The 24,622-nt window shown below is 42.3% G+C and overlaps 1 protein-coding gene across 2 annotated transcripts in view; it reads left to right on the plus strand.

Moving 5' to 3' along the window:
- PDIA5 (protein disulfide isomerase family A member 5) overlaps window positions 1–24,622 on the plus strand; it is a 112,244-nt gene that overhangs the window by 236 nt on the left and 87,386 nt on the right. Inside the window, exons 2-3 of one of the 2 annotated variants that reach the window (XM_064435017.1) lie at window positions 9,388–9,532; window positions 13,462–13,671. In XM_064435017.1, coding sequence (XP_064291087.1) covers window positions 13,630–13,671 — 42 coding nt within the window. In that variant the 5' untranslated portion in view covers window positions 9,388–9,532; window positions 13,462–13,629. Of the gene's footprint in view, window positions 1–9,387; window positions 9,533–13,461; window positions 13,672–14,338; window positions 14,582–24,622 lie in introns of those variants that run through there. The other variant, XM_064435016.1, reaches the window with a different exon arrangement.

Consider the following 24,622-nt stretch of genomic DNA (forward strand, 5'->3'; position numbering starts at 1 on the left):
CCACAGAGGGAGGGAGATTTTCATGTCACAAGCCGTGAATCCAGACCTTCCCCGTCATCACTAAAGCCATAGCCACCAGCTCATCCTCACTCTTTGGCGACAGCTCTCTAGTTAAATGTGTTTTCTCTGCTTTAATCCACCACATTGTGCTCTGTGCCGAGGTTGTCAGCTCATTGTAACAGCTCCAGTTCAGGTCTTGTTCTCTTTTCAAATAACATTGACAAATTCATCTGTGAGCTGTGGATTAATAGCTGGCATGGATTTGGGCCAAAGTACTTGAATGCATTCATGAAATTTCACTTCATCCCTGGTGTCGTTTCCTCAAGAATAATTTAAATTTTCAATTCTTTCTTTTATCTTAGTTGTGTTTCACTTGCTTGTAAGTACACATAATACATCGTGATTTTGTTTGCATGTTGTTTGTCTTTCTTGGGAAAATAGATAAATAATTAATTGGTGAATATGAGGCAAACTGGTATTGGAGTTATGCCAGATCTAACCTTGGGTCTTCTCTGTTTCTTTATTGTCTTTGAGGGAAAGAGAAATGAAACAGAGAAACAAGAACACTTAAAGCATGTGATAAACTAGTAGCTGTAAATAAGAGCATTAAGGAAAACTTCCTTTCCAAGAGCATCTTTGGCTTATTTGATACTGTACTGTTGTCAGGTGTATTTGGGTTGTTTTGAATGGAGAATGATAAACAAATGTTGTTTGTATGATAATTAAATGCAGCTGTCTACAGCTACCAGTCAGGATCAAGCTCAGAAATTTCAGCAGCAGAAGCACAAATTCCTAAACTGAAGGAGGAACTCCTTCATCTAGAAATGAGTAACAGGCTATTACAATCTCTGCAGCCAGCTGTAGAAGGGAAACATTCAGTACACTGCAATTATGCCATGCATCATAACCTCTACAGTTATGAGCAGGGTAAATGTAGATTGATCATTATTAACTTCCAATTTTTCTGAAGAATAAGCCTAAGTACCTCACATAAAAGAAAATAAACTCATTAGAAGATGATGAAATATGAAAAAAAGTCTAGGTTTCTTTTTTTTCCTTAAGTAGGTCTCCTCTACTATGTCATTGTGAATCCTTGGTTAGCACTGCCTGGAAAATGGGCAGTTAAGGAGACCTTGTTTTGTACAGAATAGCCTGAAATGGCAGGGAAAAAAGAAAAATATTTTGATTCCTAAACATAGCTGCTCTGCCTCCTGGGAACTGCAGTCCAGGTATTGTAAAATTATATTCTTCACTGTAGGTTAGGTTCTCTGTAATAAATAAGTAGATCAACATGCCCTCCTCTTCCACTTTATTTGTACAGGGAAATGGTGCATCACAGCAGTCCACAGCACTATGAAGGGATAACACAGCCTAAAAAGAACAGTATAAGGCAATCAGAGTAAATATATGAAAGCCCCAGTAATGTTACAAAATTGTAATATAGGATTATTATCACTGCTTCAGCTGCATTTCTCTGCAGAGAACAAGCACCATTGACCAGAAGCATTTTTAATTAAAACAGTTATATCAAAAGCTCAGCTCTTCACCTAAACCAGACTAGAACTGTACAGTTTTTGGTCAGATTTCCTGTTGACAAATTGAGCAGACACTGCTTCTGCCTGTTTCTTTCTCAGCCCCCTGTGAATCAGATTAAATGACAAGGGCTGCTCCCTCCAATTCTCATACATGAACTGCAGTGCTGAGATGCCTTTATGATCATGATCATGCCTTCTAGCAGAGATTGCTTCTCCAAAAGCTTGATGGAAACAACTCTCTTAGAGAGAAAGGAAGCAATTTTTTCCTCAGAAAAACTCTGTAGGGGAAAACAGCCTTCTGTAGATTCTGGCACAGTAAGTATCTTTTAGCAGGCATACAGAAAAAGGCATCCCTGACTGTTTTCTGACACACAATTCCCATCTTCAATAGACATTCTGAAGGGAGTGGGGCTTTCTGGGGGCTGTTGTTTCTGGAGAATTCAGTGGAACCCAGTATATTTTGTTGGCTGTCCCAGAAACTGGCATTTTACTGAAAATGAAGAAACAATAATGAATCAAATCTACTGGAAACAGCAATGTGCTAGGAGAAAGAAATGTAATCCAGTAATGATAATGCTAGCCTATAGTTTTGCAGACTTCAGTGTCCTGGTATGCCACAGATTTCCTACACCCATCTTTTAAACCTGTGACTTCTTAGGGATTAACACCTTCTAATGCTGGTTTTATCAATAATAGAAACACTTTCAAATAGTTCTGGGTCCAAAATTAGAATGTACAATAGTCTTTTTATAAGTTTAGATAAGTGCAATACTGCTAGATTGTAGATTCCTGCATCACTGTTTTTTGTTAGTTTTTTTTTTTTAAATTTGATAGGATGAGTGAATCTACAGTGTATTCACGTCAGGTTTTAAAAATTTAAACACAATTTGGGATTTTGAATGCAGGATCATTCAGCTCTGCTTAATGTCAGCAACAAGGCCTGGGATCCTGGCTGGCTAATCAAAACCCTTACTTTAAAAAAAGCCAAAAAGTGAAAGATGCAGAAAAAATATATAGGAGAGAAAAAAGAGCCAGTAGAAAGTGCCACAGGACAGGCACTGATCTCTCCTCTCTGGTGATTGCTGACAGGAACTGAGGGAATGGCATGGAACTGTGTCCAGGAAGGTTTAGGTTTGGTATCAGGAAAAGTTCTTCACCCAGAGAACAGTTGGGCACTGAAACAGGCTCCCCAGGGCCGTGGTGACAGCACCAATCCTGGCAGAGTTCAAGAAGTGTTTGGACAATGTTCTCAGGAACATGGTGTAACTCTTGGGGTGTCCTGTGCAGGGCCAGAAGTTGGACTTTGATGATCCTTGTGGGTCCCTTCCAGCTCAGGACATTCTATGATCCAGTGATTCACTGAACGGGAACTCAGCGCTTCTTTGGGTTTGGGCCAAAGCTGGCAAAAGCCAAGAGTCACCAGGGGCTTCCTCCAGAGCTGGATCTGCTCCAGCAGTGCCCTGGTGTAATTCAGCACACAGGTGATGAGGGAAGTAGCCATTAAAAAATGCCTCACTTTCCTTTCATGACCCTCTTAATTCTTCCTCAGTCTTGTTTTTTTAATGGTCCTTCTGAAGGTTTGAATAGCTGATCCCTCTCTTGGAAATAAACAGATGTGAGGTTAGTGCAGCACATTCTTTTCTAGTTGTGTTTCCCTTTTCCTTACCACAAATTATTTTAGCAGTACAATTAGGCTTTTTTGTTTGGATTAATCCAAGCCTTTTCCTGCTTTTTATAGACAAATCATTGTTACCTTAAGCAACTTAGCATATTGGGCACATGAAATAGTCACAATCATTTTTTCATCTATGTTTGTATAGCAGCTAGAGAAATAGAGCCATGCTCCATGCTGGTGTCTCTGCAGAGCTATAACAATGTAAATAATTAATAATAACTGTTGTTCAACACTTGAATGGGAGTCTGTTGTTTGTAAACAAAGAACATTTCTTGTCCCTGCATTTCTTATTACATAAAACATAAAATTACTCCAAAGGAAGGAAGCTGTCTTACTCATACACTCGGTGAAATTCCTCAGAACTCCACAACACTTCAAAAGTGAAAGGTCAAATGGATTTTTAAAATTATTTAAAATATTTTTACTAGCAATCTGGGAAAATAAATGGGATGTTTTTGTTAACAAATTTGTCTGCCAAAATGCAATTATAAATCAAATGCACCTTGTGGTAGTATTGTCAACATGATAAGCAAAAAACAATGAACAGATTTGAAAAGAAGGAAATGTAAAAGGGCATCTTACTACAGTATGTAAATACAATTACAAAAGCGAAACTGTATCAGAAGTCAGCTGTGCTTTTTCCACACAACATGCCTTAAGAAAGGAACATGAATTGACATTGCAGAAAAATTAACTTATTTTGCTGAGTCTCAATGTCTCTTTCTCGCATGTATTGTAATGTTTAAGTATTAACAGGAAAAGCCAAAAGATTTTGATTAGAGCTGTGGGTTTGTAATTCCAGAAGACTTGAGAGTCATGATTTTCCATTGCATAAGGCATATCATCCCTCTTGTGGTACAAACACTGAGTGTTTTGATTTATGTCATCCAAATATATCTATGTTCCTTATCACAGAATTACATTATATTTATGTGCCAATTAAAGAAAAGGTCCTTGCCCTTAAAATCCTCCTGTAAGGATTTTATTAAAAATTTAATATTTTACAATATTAAACACAAGTTCATTCCCACTTAAAAGTTTGGCATTTGTGCATACATAACAAATCAGCTACTAATGTGACAGGGAAAGGCACAAACTCAAGGTAAGGAAGAATTCATAGACGACATGTAGTTGAATATTTCCATTTCTGTTTTTTCTGACCACCTCAGGACTGAACCAAGAGGAAAATGAAAATAAATATTACCGTTATTACTTGCAACACACCAATGTGAAGGTTTTCTAATCAGATCAGAACACTATGGTGCAAGATGTTATCTAGAGAAAAGGGGATTCCTCTTCCAAAGACATAACAGCAGAATAAAAGTGCTTATACCTTAGAGCTCTTGTCTTGAGGCCTGCTAGAAAAACGTGTTTGGTAATTCTTAATTCAGGCAAATTCACTGAATCCCTCATTGCTCATGCTCTCGTCAAAGCAGGCTTTAAGCATAACCTACTCAAGAAAATACTTGGTGTCTCTTTACTCCTGGAGACTCTGCACACCCAGTGCATCAAGCCCTCACCTGCACAGAGGAGCTGCAGCCCAGCTGCAGTGCCACTAACTCCTTGTTACTTGCAGCATTACAGAACATGGAGCCCTTTTCCGTGGGGCTCAGAGAAGCCATATGCAAAGTGAGATAAAAGCTTACACATGGGAATTCACAGAGGAATGAATCTTTTGCCAGTGACAAAAGATCCAGAATGATGCAGAAGCTTTCGGGTACTTGGCCTCTTAGGGAATATTTTGATTGGGAACATGTGTCCAGCTGACTTAGAGCAGGGCCTGCAAATCTGGCACCAGGATCGGCCCAGGAATTTGACAAAAATGGGTAATGTGGTTCTCTTTTCTTCACTATCGTAGTAAGACTCCATTTCTAAATGATAAGTAGCACCTTGCACTTTCTGTCTTTCCACAGTGACATCACAAACACGTGTCCTGTCACTGTCTCCCCTGCGAGCTGCCCAGATGTACTGCTTTCATAAACTTGGAGAACTATGGCACACTTCAAATCTGCAGCATTTTTCACTGTCAGCCTGTGTTTCTCAGATCTCATTCACTGCATTGCCTTGCACTTTTAGTGCTACCATTTGCTGGTTGTCATTGGCAAGAGCCTTCAGCGGGTGCTCACTTCTCCTGCTGGATAACTGACAAAAGTGAAAAATCCCTGTCCCTTTCAACTAAGTTCCTTCTACAGCATGTGTGGGGATATGAGCTTGAGGTGACCCTCAAGCAGTTTGGTAAGTCTTGTTCTACTGTTTTATGCTAGTTCAGCTGGGCAATGCCTTTGTGGAGACTTAGTGCTGTCCCCCTCTTATATTTCACAGGCTTCAGTGGCTGTTTTATGAACATGCTATCCTTTCTCTTATTGTTTTTATGTATATTGCTTTTTTTCTGGGTTGCTGCCAAGACACGACTTGTTTAAGAAATAAACCAAACCCAGATCCTGGCTTATGTCACCCTAATAACCTCAACTCTGTGGTTTTGTCTCTAGGGTGTACAGTTCATGACATCAAGCCACTTCATAAAATTGAACTGGGTTTGATGGCTCATGGATTTTGCTCCAAAACCCCTGAAATTAACTAACTTCCCACTGACTAAAATTGTCTTCAGATTCATCCTTTGAGTTATCTGGGAGTCACTTGGTAAGATCTTATAGTTCCTGTGAAAAGAAAAATGCAATAAGTCTCTTAGCAGATTTCACCAGCAGTTCTCCAAGCACTTTTCTTGCAAGGAAAAGTATCATTATCTCAGTTTTATAGGTCCTTAACACATTTTTGCATAGGCTTGACAGAATGTTTTTGAACACATTCTTGTCTTGTCACTGCTCGTTTCCTCTAAAACAGTTTTCTCAGATAAACAGACATCTGTTAATATTTGGCCATACTTTTTCCCCCACAATCCCTTTCCTTTTTCAGTGTGCAGGGTAGAGGGTGCTCAGTAGGTGCATAGCTTTTCATACTTTAACTTCCATGATCCATGTGTGTCCCTTGCCTCCCTCCTTGTATGCTTCTCAGACTTCCCTCTGACGTTAGACCTCTGTGTGTTTATCATTTAAGAACTCAAGAGCTTCATGCCTGTGATAAGCTTGTCTTCCCATTATGTAGTAGAACAAAACAGGATGTCTTTCCACTTCATAGATAGGGAATATTTGGTTGAGTTTCCTATTTTGAGTGCACTGTTTAGCAGCCAAAGATCTCCTATTTCAGAATATTCAGCTCTACAGAGCATTAAGTACTCACTGCACTTCTCCTATTCAATTCAGTTTCTCTTATGAGTGCTCAGCATTTCTACAAATCTGTTCAGATACCAAGCTGGATACTCAGAAACAGAGATATGAACATTTAGAGATAATGTGGGGAAATTTTCATTTAAGCAATTTGTCCAGTGTTACAGAGGTCACATTGCATTAACGATAAGACCATCTTTTTCCTTTCAGTTATCTCCTGCCTTTAATTATACATCTCCCAGCTCTTGCAACAAACAGCTTAAGCAATCTTTGAGGAAAAAATAATTGTGTCATTAAAAAACCCATTCCACAAACCGCGTTCAAGGGAGGCTACTATGATTTTTCAAGCATTCTTTATCTAGCATCTCCTGACTTTTTGAGTGAGTGACTTTGTTCCCTCTGAACTGAGTTTTGTGTGCATGTGATCTTCTATTTTGTTTTTAAAGCAATCCAGACAAAAAATATTTTCATTTTGAAGGTGATGTTCCATCTTTGATATCACTAAAATTCCACACAGCCATCCTGGTTGTTGAGACACCATAATTAACTCATAGAAATGGCAAATTGCCATCTGTAGATAAGAGTGTGTTGAGCACATACTGACTGAGAGCAGAAATCTGGGAATCTAATGGCTCTGGGGGAGGGCATGTCTACAGCTTCTGCTGTCCTGCTAGCTCCCGTCTTGTTACCTCAAGTTTCATCCACCAATTTTTAAAATTCAGTTGTGTTTTCTTCATTCAACCCATCATTCAGTCCTAGACCCTGTTCCCAATGTCCTTCTACAATCACAGACTCCTCATCCACCCATGAGTTTTGCCCACCATTCCTACAGTTTCTCTTAGAGCTGCCCTTCACACTGGTTCCTGATCATGTTTCCTTGCTCATCCTTATCTCCAACAGATTGATCTGAGTTCTGATCTGATTCTGGGAATACTTTTCATGCTGAGAGCTCCCAAGAGGCCAAAAGCAAAGTCAAATCAGATGCATGCAAATTTCAAGAGAAGAAAATGAGAAAAAAACCCCAAAAACAACATTGTACAGACTTACTGACAATTGCCAGAGCTTTGTGACAGGCAACAGTCAACATTCTTTGAAACAGAATTCAGGTCTCCTAACCTCTCCTCTTGGCCTGCAAAACAATCAGGTTCTTATAATATCTGTGTTAAATGATTTATTAATTGCTGCAGTGGGAACAAGAGGCAAGACTGTGTATTACTCTGACACTGAGCTCCTTCCATTCCCACTGACTTCTGCAGGAGCTGACCCCCACAGCCAAGGGGAGACCCACGTGCACACCAGGATGCTCCATGTACAGGAAACATCGAGGCAGGGAACACTTGAGAGCCATGGTGCTCTCCAGGAAGTGCTGACCTGGTGCCCAGAGGAGCGGGGGCACAGGACATGACAGGCACATCAACAGGCAATTACAGTGACAGTCTCAGTCACAGTGATGAGGTTGTGCTATGTGCAACCAGCTTAAAAACCAGGAGCAAATCAATGTCCTGCACAGTCCCTTTCACAGATCATTTACTTTTTTTTTTCTCACTCCCCTCAACTTCTGTTTTAGTGGTGTCCACTATTACTCTGCCTCTTTTCCCTTGGCACTCTACCTATTACCCTTTCTAGTTTTTTCCTTTTCCCTTCAGTATTTTTTCTTTCTGCTTCTTTTTTTTCCCTGTTGATCCTCAGCTGTTTTCCCTCCTTTTTCTTACTGACTTTCCTCCCTGACAGCTAGGGATTGTGCCAAAGCCTGCTGAAGTCAATCCATTACATTCAAAGAGTTTAGGATCAAAGTCTTATTTCCGCTTGCTCCTCTGCTTCTTCTACAATCTCTTTTCCTATGCAGCATTCTCTGTGGTGGTTTCCTTCTAAAAGATGGGTTACTGCAATATGCAGGGAAGGAAGAAGGTTTATAGAGAAAATCCTAAGGACCTAGTAAATTCCTTACAGGATTGCTAAATTGCTACTCTGAGTGCATAGCTGCAGAAAGCCAAGGGATTTGATCATAAGATTAGGGGAGTTTTTCATGCTTGCTTCATCACAGCACAGATTCTTTCACATGGCTCTGAGCAGTGGTCTTTACAAAGACAAGGTCTTCCAGGAAGAAAATCCCTCGTTAAACCTTGCCATATTACATGTTGTAGCTGCTGACTGCATAGCCATACACTTAATTTAGTCTGCTGATCTTAAGCTCAAACAGGCAGTATTTAATCACACAAACTAATTCCAGGAAACCTAAAAATGGACAGGGAAACCCAATATTGACTGGATATTCACTAATATTAAATCATGTAAATCTACACAAGGTATCTCCAATACATACCATGTATACATGTGTGCATGTGTGTGTGTACAAGTGTGTAAAAAAGTAGATACAAAGTTATCTATCTATGTATGGTGAGGGAAAAGTACTGAATATGTATATATTGGATGTATTGGTTATATTCTCAAAGGATAGATGTATGAAAATATTTTAGTAGAACATAGTCTGCAGTAAATATGTGCTGAGGTTGAATGTTAATACATTTTTGGACATAATATGAAGATAGATGCAAGCTACTGTGAATAGATACAGCTCCACTAAATACTGAGGCCAGTAGTGCAAACATTGTTTTACACCAAACAGTATTTTGATTGCATTTTTATAGTCCTGTCTTTATATTTGGATTAATATTTTGTGCACCCAGACCAGAGGCATAATATCTCTGCTTGCAGGAGAAGCCCCACCCAATTCTCTGCTGCTGGCTGCTGGTGTGAGGCTACCCCAATGAACATGGCAGAATCAGTCCTGTTATGGGAACTTGCATATTGAAGTCAAACATTTTGCCAGCAGAATAGCAACCTATATTGTTCAAAAATAACCAGACAGGCCCCTGTTAGTAGAGTATGTAGGTCATCACCATCCAGGGGGTATTAGCTAAACTCCACTTATGCACCTATTTTTGATTTATAGGTGGAGACGTCAGCCCCCCCGGATCACATGACATGTAAATCCTTGTGGTTGTGCAGGGAACCTGTGGTTGAACTCTTCATTGAATTCAGATCTCTGCCCTCTTCACAAGCTCATAGTTCAACACTTTCCTGATGATACAGTAAAGGTAAAGCAGCATAAATACTTTTCAAAGCCTGAATATTTTTTGCAAATCACTGGAAAACTGTTGACCACAGTACCTGGGGAGCATGCAGCAGTGCAGCAGTCAGTGTACAACAGCTAGACTCCAATGGTTGTTTTAATCTTGTTTAACTATTGTCTCAGCAGGTAACTGTGAGACATAAATTATCAACTACCTGCCAGTAAGGTGCCTGTACTGTAGAAGCTTTTTATTTCACACAGGAACACATTATATTCAACTTTGGAGACTCAGACAAAGAAATGACAGTGTACTAAACCGTAGGGCCTCTTAAATGTAAAGGGGCATGCAAGCCTCAGACTTTGAGAAAGCAATAAAAACTATAATGGAAAATATCTAGGAGGAATACTTGGAAAATATCTGTACTCAACTTTTAACTGATTCCTGCACTATCGACTGCTGTTTTCATCTCATAAATAAAGAGCACCTGTCTACCTGTGGTCCAAAAGTCCTTTTGTTCCAGAATGAAGGAAACAACAAGCATAAAGTACAAAAGTAAACTTCACATCAAAGCACACTTCATGTGTGTATTTTGTCTTTGCGCAGTTCAAGGTCTGTACAAAAAGCCCAGAGGCCTTCTAGGTCTCCAAAATGTAAAAGGATATGATGTAGAAAATGAAGGCCCAGAGTTCTATGCTGCAGAGAACAACATTACAGCACAGTGCCACTGAAGCATTCCAACTACACTCTACCCCAGCTTGCCTCCATACCATTCCCATTGAGGTCAGTGAGTGAACCAGATGAAAAGCACAAAAATGTCACAGACTGAATAACAGCAGCCACTTGAGACTCATGATGTATTTTAAAATACCATTTCTGGAAGGGAAATGAAATCTTGCAACACAGAAAAGAAAGACTTACAAATGCTCTGGAAAGGAGATACCATCAAATGAAATGCGACTGAAAAAACCCAAAAAACCCAGAAAATTGGGACATTTAGTGACTACAAGAAAATGGTCTGGGAGGAAATGAGGCACAGTGCAAAGGACCAAAAGATGCCAAAACTAACCTCACAGATGCTGCAAAAGCAGGGGGAAAAAATCAAGGAGGAAGACACAACTTGGAGGGGAAGATATGAGAGCCTTGGCATGGATATTGAAGGAAAAAGAAAATTGTGAAATTGAGTCAGTAGAAGCAAATGGATAAGGATTACATGAGGTGAAGTGAAAAGCACCAAAAGATGTCCAAACTAACCTCACAGATGCGTCAAATTCAGGAGAAAAAATTAAGGAGGAAGACACATCTTTTTGGGGAATATATAAGTAACATGTCATAGATTGTGAAAAAAAAATTCTTCTGCAAACGCAATACTATGATATGGCATGGTATGCCATGAAGTGCTGGGACGTGGACCAAAGCTTTTCCAATTTATCCCCATTAAAATAGCAAGATTTCGTTCCCCTCCCCAAAAGGAAATTGTTAAAAACATTTAATGGAACAGTATGGAGCTTAGAATGTGTGGCCTAAGAAACAATCCCTTATGTAACAGCTGCACCTTTGTATCCATGATTATGGTGTGCTAATGGTATTCCGTGGAATTTGCTAGTTGATGTGTATGGATATGCTGCCTCTGCAGGCCTGCTGTCAGATGTTGAGGAGGCTGCAGGAGTGGAAAGCTGCCTTCAGGCTCTCCCCTCTGACAGACATCAGCTGGAGAAAAGCAATGTACAGCTGTGCCTCTTCCCTGTGACCACTCCCACATAAAGTCCTACAGGGGCTGGTCCTGTCTCTTTCTTTTCATCATGTGCTGAAGAGCTGTAGGAAGGTCATGGGGAGCCCAGGGCTATGATGCCATCAATCTGTTGATGGCAACCAGCTCCTATGTCTCTTTTCAGCTGATGCAATCAGTGCCACGACACAGATGTCACAAAATGTACAGGAGATAAGCCTGCAGATCAAAATCAGTTGGCTGAAGCTAAACTAAAGAAGGAAGAGATGTTGCTGGAAGGAAGGAAGAGAACTTTGTGTAGTTAAGGCAGTGAGCAGGTCATGCTTCCATTCTGGGCAAATGACATGTAGTTTTGGGTCCCAGAAGATCCTGTGTTGCCCCTGGATTCCGTATGGCTTGAAATTTTACTTGTATCTTTTTCTGTCTGCTCTGCTATCACTTTTTGTGGTAAAGGTGACTCACTTTACCTTTTGTGAGAAGCCAACAGAGACTTGTTCAGGTTAAAAAGAGAACAAAGAATAAAGCTTGTCAAAAAAGCAGAAACATGGATGAAATGTGGAAGGTGTAATTCCTTACAGACATACTTACTGTCAGTCCAGTTTTGTATTTTATGCTTGGTAAAAGAGGTGTTTGAATGTATATAGTCAAGTAAGGATTAGCAGACCCAGTGCAGGCTTTGGAAATGTACATGATCTGAAACAGTCTGGTTTTATAGCCTTGAGCAAATCATATAATCCCTCTGCTACTGTTTTCTGATCTATAATCCAAGGGTAGTAATGCTTTCTTCTCAGTGGTGAATAAATGAATGCTTTCACAGTGTTTTGCAGTGCCATATACAAATATTACAATTACAGAGAAGCAAGCAACATATGATATTAATGTCAAACAGATACAGGGTAAACTTGGGATACTGGAAAGCAGCACACTGAGATACAACTGTAATGAGTTCATTAGTAATGCACGACTGGATTGATTAAGTAGTTGCCAGTGTGCAAAGCCTTGTCTAGAGCTGATACTTGATATATTATTTTGACCTGCGACAGATGCTCAATGATCTTGTCTCTTAAGTTTTGGCAGTGCCTGTCATGTCAATACAAATTACTGAGCCGAACTGAATGAAAGAAGCTGCAGTTGCCACATGGATACCTTTTCTATATTCTCCTGTATATAAAAACTGCAGCTTCCCAAACTGTATTTTTTATATAACCTTTGAGAAGCTCAGTTTGAAATAGCTTGTCTTCTTTTTTTCTTTCTTCCTGAGAATGTTTCCTCTTGCCATCATGATAAAAATGTACTGCTGTGACAAAGCAACCATGTTCCCATGATTTTATCCTTTCCTATCACAATGGCAGCATATCCTGTATGGTTATGACACAGCACAGAAAATTCTACCACACTGAGGTTACTTTTACATTGCCTGATAATGGTAACTGTGATGTGAAGCATCAGAAGATATAACATTTTTCTACACAAAAGAGTCACAGGAGGACTCAAGCAGTCTTTGAGGATCTGGATATCCAGCTGAGATTAGAGGTCTGGATGTGTCAGGGTAGTTGCATGCAGCAGCTTTTCAGCTGTGGGCTGGGGATTTGAAGAAGAACAGCATCTAGAAGAGGTTACCTATTCCTGGAAGTTTTGATAGCTATTTGCACTGGGATTGAACTGGAGATTCAGACCCTTTTACTAGCAGGCTGATTATCACAGGCTGGGAAGTTGGCACCAGCAGTGGTGGTAACTAGTGTAGCCCAGCATTTGTCCATCTGTCCATCCCAGTGCAGTCAGTAAGGACTGCAGGTGAGGAGGCAGTGTGGATAGCATATACATTAGGGGTACGGGTATTTGGCATAAGGGATGTTTTGTTTTGGGTCCTTCAACTGTGAAGTGAAAAGATTCATACTTTTTCCTTCCCTAAGTCTCCCTTCAGCCATCCATCCCTTCTAATCCCAAACTCCTTCTGATGGCTCCAGGGCTGTGCCTCATGTGTGCTTTCACTGGCATTTTAGCAAGAGCTGAGGATTGCTAACCTTGTTTTAAGGCAGGCTAACCGAGGCCTTTTGCAGATGGGAAGCGAGGCATAGCACTGTGAAATGATTTGCTAAAGGTTATCCAGCTGTGACTGAGAAAGTGTGCTCTGATTCTGCTGCAAAAGATGCACAAAAGTGTAAATGTTAATAGTAATAACCTTCTCTATGTGTATTTCTGCTTTGCAAAATTGTATTTCCACCAGGGGACTTGTTAATGTCAACGTCATTCAGTTTTCATCATCACCACTTGAAGTGATCAGTCAGCTGTGTGGATCTACAAATTGCTCCCTTGCAGCCAGCCTCTTAGTCTATTGCTCGGGTGACAGTCAGCTGCAAGGATCAGCCTCGAAGATGCCTTTGATTTTCCTTTGATGTTTCTGAGCCAAGGAAGAATTCAACGCAGCCGCTGGGCGGTAGGTGAAGATCCCTTCTGTTTGTGGGAAGCCAATTATAACGTGGCTGACCTGCCTTGACCTGGAGATTACTGGCAGGACATCTGGGATGTCCTTGCGAGGCAGAGCTAGCTCACTGGATGTGCCAGACTCAGGGCATAGACCGATTTGTTCATCTGGATGCAGCAACCATTCCAATACTGTGATTATAATGGAGGCTGCACAAATTGATCCTGGTCAGACTCAGTGTATTTATTTATTTGCTTGCACTTTGGCATCATTGCCGACGTGTGAGGATAATCAGGGTTCACCTTTAGGATTTAATGAGTGGGAACAACTTATAAGGATAACAGGTCCTAGTTTCCAATCCTCTCTACCAGTTAACTCTCTCTCCCTGTTCATTATTTTTTATTCCCTTATTCACCTTTTATTCCAGACCTAAGATCAGCTAAAGCTTTTAAAACCCCTGACAAACAAGCATCACGAAAGAGGCTGTGTGCCAGAAGCCTCTTTGGAGTAAGGCACACGCCGGGAGAGAGGTGAAGGCACAAAGAACCCGGGACGGGAGGCCAGTGGGACGTGAGAGAAGAGCTGGAACTTTTTAACCTCTGCTGAAGCAAACGGGACGGGGATTTCGGGCAGCCTTCCAGCGGGAGTTGTGTGTCCATTTCCCTGCGGCGGGAGCGGCACCGTCCCCCGAGGGATGCGACTCCCCGGCGCGGGCCGGACTACAGCCCCCGTCATGCCGCGGCGCGGGCGGGCGGTGGCGGCGAGCGCGCCTGCGCCGCCAGACGTGGCAGCAGCCGCAGCGGCGGCGGGTCCGGCGCGGGTCCGGCGCGGCGGCGGGATGGCAGCGCCGGGGCAGGGCGCGGGGGCTGCGCGGCGCCGCGGGCGGCTCCCGCCGCTCCCGCTGCTGCTGCTCGGCCTGGCGGTGAGTGGCGCCGGGGGGCGGCGAGGGTGGCAAGGGGTATCCCGCGTCCCGGGGCCGGGGCGGGGGCGCGGCGCGGCCGGAGGAGTTGGGAGAAAGTTGGGAGCGGGACGGGCCCCCGGGGCCGGGCGCGGCCGCTCCCCCGCCGCTCGCACCCGCCGCCGCCGCGGGCGGGCTCGGCTCGGCTCGGCACAGCCCGGCATGGCCGGGCTCCGGCAGCGCTGCTCCCGGGTGTCTTCCCCGCGCTCAGCCCGTGTGCTGCTCGCCTGCTTCCCCCTTGCCTTTCTCTCTGCCTCCCAAAGCACCACCCGGAGAAAGCGCTCCCCGGCGTGCGGCAGCGGCTCCCCGAGCGGCGGCGGGCCGGGTCCCGCGGCTGCCCCGGCCCCGGGGGCTCCGACCGGCGGCGCTTCGGTCCCAAGTTTCGTGTGGAAAGCGGCGCGGAGGCAGAGTGTTTCCAGAGGATTTCCCCCGCGGCGCTCGGCTCTGTGCACCTGTGTGCGGCACCCCCGCCGCGGGCACCCCCGCCCCTGCGCCCCTCGCATGTGGCGCTGCCCATCCCGCTGCGCTCCCGAGTGTCGGGGCGTGCTTCACTGACGTTACACGGACTAGAGCGCTGCTTACCTCAGGGAGGCTCCTAGACTTCCAGAAATATTTTAAAGTCTGATTTTTCTTTTTTTTTCTTTCTTTCTTTTTTTTTTTTTTTTAATCCACAGAATTTAGCATAAATAGCTCAAAAGATTAATGAAGGCATGCTTTAAAACAGTACTTTATTCCATTTGTTATCATGAACTACAGTTCATCCTTCTGCCCGGGCAAATGAAGCTAATAATTAATGAAAAATTAAGTTAATCTTTTTACGCACAAGTGATCTGAAACGTATTTGGAAATGCATGACTGTGGAGTGCTCACCTAGTTCATACAAATCAAGTGTGGAATTGCTAATTGCCATATGCTTATTCTGTACTAATATTAGAATTGCCTTTGTGGGACAGAAAGATTCAGCCCTGTCTGGTGTAGCCTTTTGCCCCTGGCAGGGCCACAGCTCTTGGCTCATTCAGGAGGGAGAAGAAATGCTGAGCATTCTGAACAACTTTTGCTTTAAGCTTGATCTAAAACCACAGACCTTTGCTATCTGCTCTTCCTTGATTTCAAGTGAAACTGAAGTCAGGCTGGACTCTCCCTAAATGCTGGAGAGGTCTTAGTGTGAATTCTTTTCCTCTGTGGCTCATCTTTAATATTCGCAGTAGTTTTCTCAGTGATACTTGTGGCAGTGCATTCCTCAGATTGAGCATATACTGTGGACCAAGTGGAGTTACAAGTGGACTGAATTTTCCCTCCCTTCAAAATAGCTAAGCACACGGAGTTATTTCTGGTATTTCCTACTATATCACTGTGACTGTCAGAGCTTATCTTACTGTAACATTCACTTTATGTTAATGTAAATATTTTCCTGTGATTTTTTTCTGTGTAGATTAAAAGATATTTTCCCCATCTTTCTTCATATGAATCTGTTGTTCCTAATTGTTCTAGCTGCCCTCTTTGACCTTTTGTGTTGCAGAGCTGGGGGCCCTGCTGTTGTCAGTGAAATTGTACAAAGGCATTTTAATTTATCCACATTATTATTTCTTACCTTTCTTAATTTGGCATAGCAGTTTATTTGCTCTGTGATGCTTCATGCTGAGCAGATGTCTTCATTGAGCTGTTGATTCAGCTAATTCTTTCCCCTTTGCTGTGTACAAGTAGTTTAAATTATTTCTTCCAATTTGCATTATCTTGCACTTGAAGGTGTGATTTTTCATCTTGAAATACGTAACTCGCTGTACTTGAGGATTGAAAAACTAGTTTACAGCTGTGACATAGCAAAACCTGCTTTTAATTTATTTTGAGTCAATGCAAGGCTATTAAATCAGTGTGTAAAGTTAAACTAAAGGTAATACCAGCTACTTGGTAGTCAATGAGAAACATTTTTTCCTTCCAGCCAGTCCTTTTTCATGTATCCCAATGTGTTTTGGTTTTTTGGCTTTTGTTTTATTTGTTAGTTAGTTTTTCTGGAAGTGCTGACTGCTTGCAGTGCACCTGGAACAGCAGCTTCAGTTGTGCATGCATAGCACTTCTGAAAAATAGGGCTCATTTTTTGACCCAGAATTGGAGGTGGCTACATATATAAAAGGGAACCTACAAAGCTGGATGAAAAATATCTTTCAGTTTCTTCTAATGTAAGCTGTTAATTTGTTACCTTCAGCATCACTGTGGGTGTGTGAGACGCACCTGAGAAAGATGGTTGGGGGGATCTCTGCCTGCTGTAGTTTTATTTCTTGAATGAGTTGGAGAGCAGTGAGGAAGTTGTGGGTTCCCTGTTTGGTTTAGCAAGTGGTTGACTGTATTTCATGCTCAAAGGACTGAATTTACTGTTCAAGGCACTGGGAAGGAGTTTTACACCAAGGTGGATTAGCATTTCCTCTGATGCATCAGGTGCTGTGCCTTCCCTAGCAGAAGGCAGCCGCTGCTTCCAACAGGATTTTGCATCTGGGTCTGTTTGCTTTGCAAACACCAATGAATATTATCTCATACCAGTGTGGCAAAGATCAGTTTGTCTTCCGAGTGTTGGCTTAGTGACAGAGAAACTGAGTCAAGAGTTCAGCTGACTGAGCACTGTTGAGAAGCAGACTTTGTGACCTGGTGCCTCTCAAACCCAGTGCCTTCAAAGAAGGGCTTGAAGGGAACATTTCCGGCTTCCAGCTCCTCAAGTACTTCCTTAATCCTTAGGGAATGCACGAGTGAGCCCTGACACTGACTTGTCAGGGCTCAGGGGGGGCTTGTGCATGATTCCCTCTGTGCTGCAGGTAGCCCTGCAGTGTGGCAGCAGTGGCATGCCTCTGGTGGGTCTGCAGGCAGGGTGTGAGCACTGCTTCACCACTGCAGTGCTCAGGTGCTGTTTCCTGTTGTGGCATTTAGGCTTGAATTCAGGAGTGCCTCTTCCCATCCAGTTATTGTTTGTACCACAGGAGCCTCTTTGGACAGTGTTTCCTGGCAGTCAGAGGGTATTGCAGAGGCAAATTCTTTACTTGCTCTCCCCCCACTGTATTCCTGCTTTGTCCATTCCCTCTTCAGAATAATGGATTTGTAAAACTCTGATGTGGGCTATGCTGTGTGTCCTCAGATGCCGTTCCCAAATCAAACCTTGGCTTTGTCACTGTACTCCATGGCTTATGGAGGGATGTTTTCAATCCATTGATTTTGGTGACACAGCACCTGTTTATTTTAGAGGCCCTGGGACGTTGGAGGCTGTGCAAGAGTGGTGTCATCAGAACTGGCATTTCTGCCCAGGGGTGAGTTCATGGTGTCCCGAGCAATTGGTGGTGGAAGAGGTGCTTGTTCTGTTGTTGACCATTTCTTTTGCCTTTTGGTGATGCAGTTCCTTGAATTCCTCTGCTTCAGTAAAATGGAGGTAGTGAGGTATTTCTTGAGAGCTGTGGCTGGAGGTCTGTGAATGGAAAATCTCTGGTTGTAAATTGCATTGCACTAACTAGCATTGCCTTAAACTTCTTGATGAAGGCAGAGTCACTTTGGAAATAAGTTGTTGTTTACCTTGTTCCTGCCACCTTTTCAAGCTTGTGAATGGCAAAAAATTGTGATATCAAAGCAAGTGTTTAGTTTAGTTTTGGCACTGCGTCAGCTGTGAGAGGCGGAGGGTGCTGTGAATTGCACACTTGCAGAACACAGATAACAAAGGTAATTTAATTTGTGACTGTCTTGATGATGTCCTGTCTGTTTTCTTTTTGTTCAGAGTCATACAGCCTGTTTGCTGGGTGACTGCAGATAGACTCTTTCTCTCCCCCTCCTCACTTTTCCTGGATATGGTGCACCATGACTGTGTGGTTGTGCTGCTCTAGGATCAGCTGTGTGCTGGTTTGTTCCGGTGCTGCCTTCCTTTTGCCTCTTGCAGATCACTTCCTTTCTGTGTGAGTCTTGCTCCAGCTATTAAAATTAAACTTTGCCTCCTGTCACCTGGCAGAAGAATGTGAGGATTAATTAGTTAACATTTATGCAATGCTTTGAAGATAACAAACGCCATATAAAGTGCTAGAGATTTTCAGGTGTTATCTTTTGCCCTCTCTTCCTTATAAATCCCATTAATAGTGGTTGTGTCTTCTTTTTATAGTACCTCCTACGTGCTTCTTCAGTAGGTGGTATTTCTTTAAACTTCTCGAAAACCCAAATTTTAGTGGGGGATTATGTGGCATATGCTTTGCTCATGCCCTTAACTTCTGTACTCAAATGTGCTTGTTCTGAAGTGATATCTGAAATATTATTTCATCAACAGCTTGTTTAATATATGTATGGTGCCATTGCCTGGCTTGAAGAGAGAGAGCTTCATATTCATAATAAGGAGAAAATTCTTTGTCAACGTTAGTAATTGACCCTATTACAGTCAGTTGTTAATTAGTAAATAGTTGCACAGGTTTTACTTCACAGAGCATTCGAAACCCAGTGATAAACCATACAATTAATTTGCTACTCAGAGCCCTTAAGAACATCCTTTAGTATAGACTATTATGCCTCTAGCTTAAACCCCACTGCGTAAGAACAATATGAACAGTAGAGTCTAGTCAAATCTTGACGTCTCCATGGTATTTTTTGCTACCTTCTATATTTGGAAAGTGAACATAGCAAGCACCACCTTAAGTGGAATGTCTCATTTGTAGCGTTCTTCAGCCTAAGTTAGAGAGTACTAAGACACTCTTTGTCAGGATTTTAATTTGCCTTCCTTTGAAAACAAAAGAAAATATGATACTTACCTCTTTGCAGATATGACCTTCCACAGCAAAATGTCAGTACTGCTTCTGTTTTTTAATTTCTGGAGCAGCTTGAGGTGAGAGTTAACTGATACGGGTTATGTATGCAGTAAGAATGTGTTCTAACATAGAGCTTGTGGGAATGAACACACCCAGGAAGTGTCCAGTGGGCATCTCTGCAAATGTAAATCTGTTGGGCAAACCCACAGTTTTCAAATGCTGTTGGTCTTGCAGTGCAGAAGTTGTTGATTTTCCTGTGTGTCTGCTGGAGCCCTGCTCACCTGCCATCCTACGCTGCTGTAGGTGTGGGAGTCGCTGCTCCCCACTCAGACCATTGGTGCCTTTTTGCATTGGTCACAGACACCACTGAGCAGCCTTTGTGCTGGGAGTCCTCAGCAGGATGCTGAGGAAGGTTTTGTGAGCCCCTGCAGGGGTAATTGGCAGAAGATGGTTTTGTGATTCCAGTGGGGTTGCAGAGACTCTGGCAGGGGCCACTTCAGCTGTGACCCCTGAAGTCTGAGACCCAAGAGCTACTACCCTTTCTCTTCCCCACTCCACAAAGTAGTTTTTTACCAGGCTTCCTTGAGGTACCTTTGGGTAACAGAGCTAACCTGTCTCCTCCCATCTGATTTGATTAAAATGTTTCTACAGCTTTTTTAGATATTAATCATGAACGAAAAAAGGGGACTGTCCTACTTATCACTATCCATCTTGGAAGGCATTTGTTACAAATGGCTCAATGATCAAAGCAGCACAACCCTGAATGTAAATAGCAGCAGAGGGAGGGCTCCAGAGTGAAAAGCAAGCAATTATTGCACAAGGTCAAGAGTGGTTTGTATGATGAACAACGAAGATAAAACATCTGCAGTCAAACTGTGATTCTTGTAAACAAGAAGGCTTTTGATTTGAAAATCTTGTATTTTTCAGTGGGCAGGAACTGGGGGGAAGGAAGCAATGGGTCAGTTTCTCCCTTGTGCTTGCCTGGAGATGACTTAGAGCTGGTATTGTCAGTACATGCACAGTGTCTGCACCACAGGACCTGGCTGTGTCACCAGCTGATTGCAGATTTACAAACCTCTGTCACCACAGTACAGAGCTGTCCCTTCAAGTCAGCCTTCTGAAGTGAAGTGCACAGTCCATCACAGGGCTCGTTTTGGGAGCCGAGTAGGAAAGGAAAGGTGAGATTCTGTCTTCTTGTTGGGATTTCTTCCCCTTGACCACCCCCCCTCCCCATTTTAATGTGGCAGGTGAGATCCTTATTCGGAGTGTGAACTACTCCCCTCCTGAAGAAGTTAATAATGAAATAATGTTCAGTTGTCTCCATTACTGCTTGGAATTTTGAGGCAGGTTTCCTCTTCAGCTAGACTCCTAAAAAATGCCTTGTCAGACACAATCTGTTTCATATGCACAGGGTTGCTGATTGATCATATTTACAGTGGGTTGAATGCTGTTGTCCCAAAATGAGAATGACACCAGTGGGTGGCTAAGCTAAGGCAGAAATCTGAGTCAATGTCTTCCTGAAAAAGTAGAGTTTAGAAATTGTGGTCGAGTGTAAGGCTGTGTCCCTGCCAAGCAGCAGTTGTGCTGGAGTCTGTTGTCACAGCCCCAGCTATTCCTGATGAATAGTGTGCAAATTGGCTGCTAATTATACATGTGTTAGTGTGTGCATAAAAATTGCATGTTGACATATGGATTCAGGCACCTAAACACTGTTTCAGCTGCATACCCATTTATACTTTTTATGCATTATTTGTGTCCAGGGAAGTATATGTTTCTGGCTCTTGAGCTGGAAATAGGAGAAATAGGGAATAGTTTTTCTGTCCAGTGTACAATGCTATTCTTTTTATAGGAATCAAAATTAAATAAGGAAGATCTATCTTCTTGTTTTTAAATCTGTGTGTTTTCATTGCCCTTGATGTAAGATAAATACATAAGTAATTCTCCAGTTATGCTGCTTATCCTTAGCAAAAGACCATGCTGTCACGAAGCTTTTGTGGGGAGCAACTCATAAATTGAACAGGGTTCTGTGGGAGCAGTAGTTAAGCATTTATCACATTTAATTTGAATAATAAATGTAAAATATGAAAATACATTCTTGTGGCTGTTTGAAAGATATTCTCTTTTTTCATTTTAAAATGAGATTCAGAGAAGAGTAAAAACTTGAGAAATAGACTCTGCTTTCTCAGATCCTTGATAATTTTGAGAAAACATGGCCTGAGGGATGACCACATTTTTCAATAGTGTCAGTCCTGGAAGTATAATTAGCAAATAGCTGTTTGCCTGTAACTCTTTGCCTCTGGGTTTCTGAAAGCTCAGATCTTCCTTGGGTACCAATTCTAAGAGAGTGGGATTGTGGAGTGTTTACTGCTCTTTAACACGTGCATATGTTTGGCAGCTCTGCGAGGAATTACTGGAGAGTGGGGAAAAAAAGAAAATTGAACCTTTTTAACTGATCAGACTTCTGCCACCAAGCTTGCAAGATCATATATTTAAATACATACTTTGAAGAACAGAGACAGTTAGAACACATGGGGGTTTTGTACCTTGTACTTGAATAGCTGTGTCTCAGCAGTTTTGAATTGACTGTCTTGAGGATTTTGGTTCACTTACATTTTACTTGAGAGTCTTTCATGCATCTCAGACACTACAGTCACATGACTGATATGTGACCTGTGCCATAAAGATTCTGTGAAAATAAATTCAGATTGCGATCTTGAGCTGGGAAAAACCTGCAGACTGGAATTGGTATGAGATTTGTATTTCATAGTCTGCCATGTGTAGTCTGTCTTTTATTGAAGGTCTCCACCAAAGTTTCCTGCATCTGGTAACACCAGGTGACAGTTGTGTCACCGAGCCAGCTGTGGATAAGGAGCTATTAGGCAACTGTGCAAACACAGCCCCAAGTAAAATAGCCTTCCCTCAGTTTTGTTGCAGTTTCTCATTGCCATAACTGGCAAGGGTGGCAGAGATATTGTCCATGTTGGTCCTATTAATGCTTTTCACTTTAGCAGGTATCAAGGTGGGCAGCTTCTTGAGAAAAATACTTGGAGCATTTCTTAACTTTTTGGAGGTGGTCGTGAATAGATTTTAAAGCTTTAGGATGCTCAAGTGACAAGACAGTTTAACTTGTTTCTTATTTATAGATTTCCATATGTGTGAATGTAGCACTTCCTGACGCATATGAGAAGAAGCTTCCTGCCCAGGAGGGACTGTCACCTTTCTTGACCTCTTCTTTTTTAATATGCGCTCATCTCCTCTTGTGCCCTGGATTTAAACAAGAAGCAGTGTGCTTGATTGGGCAGTGCCTGCCTGGCTGATGAGCTCTCCTCCAAAATGTCTGGAGTAAATCTACCTGAGTCATGACTTACAAATAAATTCATATAGCACAGTACATGCAAATTAGCTTCATCTTTGCTGCTGTTTTTTATTATGGGCTGTGCAGGAACATGAGTTTGGTTTTCTGTGGAAGAGTGTAACTGCATCCATAGAATTCTTTATTTCCCATCCTCTTAATTTTACATGTTGCCAGAACTAGTGGCTGTAGCCCTGGTGAGGCTGTAGCTGCTGGTACAGTCACTGCTGTACTCTAAAGCAGGGCAAAGCAGCCCCGTGTTTGGGACTGGTAGATTTGACTCCTTGATATCACTTGCCTTCAACAGAGCTGGTGGGGAAGGCAGAGATTCTTCTGGAGGTTTAACCATAAACCAGCCTCTCATTTATTTCTAGCTAGGGTATTGATTAATTTCAGCAGGAGAAAGCTGGAGAGTGCAGAACTACTTAATTTTTATCAGTTTGCAAATATCATGTAGTGCAAATGGGAATTGGGGCTGGTGAATTTCTCTGCTCAGCTGACAACCTCCTAGTGTTGCTGCAGCTGCCTTAGATGTGCAGGCAGGGCATTTCTGTCCATATCAATGCCTTTGGCTTGGACCTTTTTTGGGCTTTATAACCAGGAAAGGCTGCAACATTAATCTTAATTAAAGGGAGATGATGATTTATTCAGCTGGGCTGACTGGTGTGCTTGTATGCACAATGCCTTTCCCAGTGGGTTTTGGGCTAAACCATAGGAACAGAGAGAGCTACTGTAGTAAAACTGCAGGAAAATGAGTAGCATGTATTGATTTGATACCTGGAGAGGAATTGGGCAAAGAAGCAGTGGATATATGCAATGTGACGTGCACCTCCTTCCAAGTCCCTGCTGTTCCACCAGCGCAGCGGGTTTTCTGTTAGTGGCAACACTGACAAGGCACTAGTTAAAGCTGTCATTGTTTTCAGAATCCAATTTTTCAAGAAGTTTGCATTATTTAGAAAGAAAAAAAAATTCCTGAAGCTGGCAAAACAGCCTTTCTAGCTGGAAAAGACATGGAATGCCTATGCTTAAAACCATAAAGTAGTGTGGGTTGGAAGAGAGCTCAAAGATCATCTCATTCTAACAACCCCTCTTTTTAGCTCTTGGTAAGCACTTTAAACAAAGTTTACAGTATCATTTGATGTCATGTTGAAAGTGGCTTTTGTGGGGTGTTTTAATCTAATTGCTTCTTTTTGATAGAGAATTCACAGACTAGAATATCCTTAATTGAGTCCAGTTTTTAAAGCTAAACGAGCAACCTGTAGTTTCACTTTTTCCCTGTGTTCAGCCTTAGTTTCAGTTAAGCTTATTTTTTGTCTTCTGTAACTTAAGACATAAATAAAACCGTTAGACACTTGAATAATTACAAAACTTGAGGTGAAGAGTTTTTTTTAAAAAAAAAACAGCTTCAAAAAGATCTGCCCATAATGTTGGATTAATTTCTCCTGTGCAGCCCCTGATATTGATGGTTTTGGGCAGGACTATTCATGTCCGTGTCACGTCACTTAACCCAACTATATTTGCCTGTTTTGATTGGTAACACCATGTATTCATCTCAGAAAATGCACAAGTGATACACATACATCAGCCTGGAGCAGGAAGGTTGAACCCTGGACATCTGGGTTTAGGAGAATGTGAGTCTTTTGGTCGAATTAAATCCTCAAGGACATTGATGCTGAAGGTGGAGGGGCTGACTTGCAAATGTGATCCCTTCATATTCTCACAATCTGACCATCTGGGGCCCAGTGGTGGGATCGCTGCCTGCAGAGTGGGGTAACTTGTTCACCCTTAGATTTTATGTTATAGGTGTATTTTTTAGTAACTTCTAAGTTTTCAAACACCCTGGTTGTTTTGATGACCTCCATCTCTGCTCAGCTTCTTTCCATTACCTTGTGTGTC

This window comes from Passer domesticus, chromosome 10, assembly GCF_036417665.1.
Source record: "Passer domesticus isolate bPasDom1 chromosome 10, bPasDom1.hap1, whole genome shotgun sequence".
Lineage (NCBI taxonomy): Eukaryota > Metazoa > Chordata > Aves > Passeriformes > Passeridae > Passer > Passer domesticus.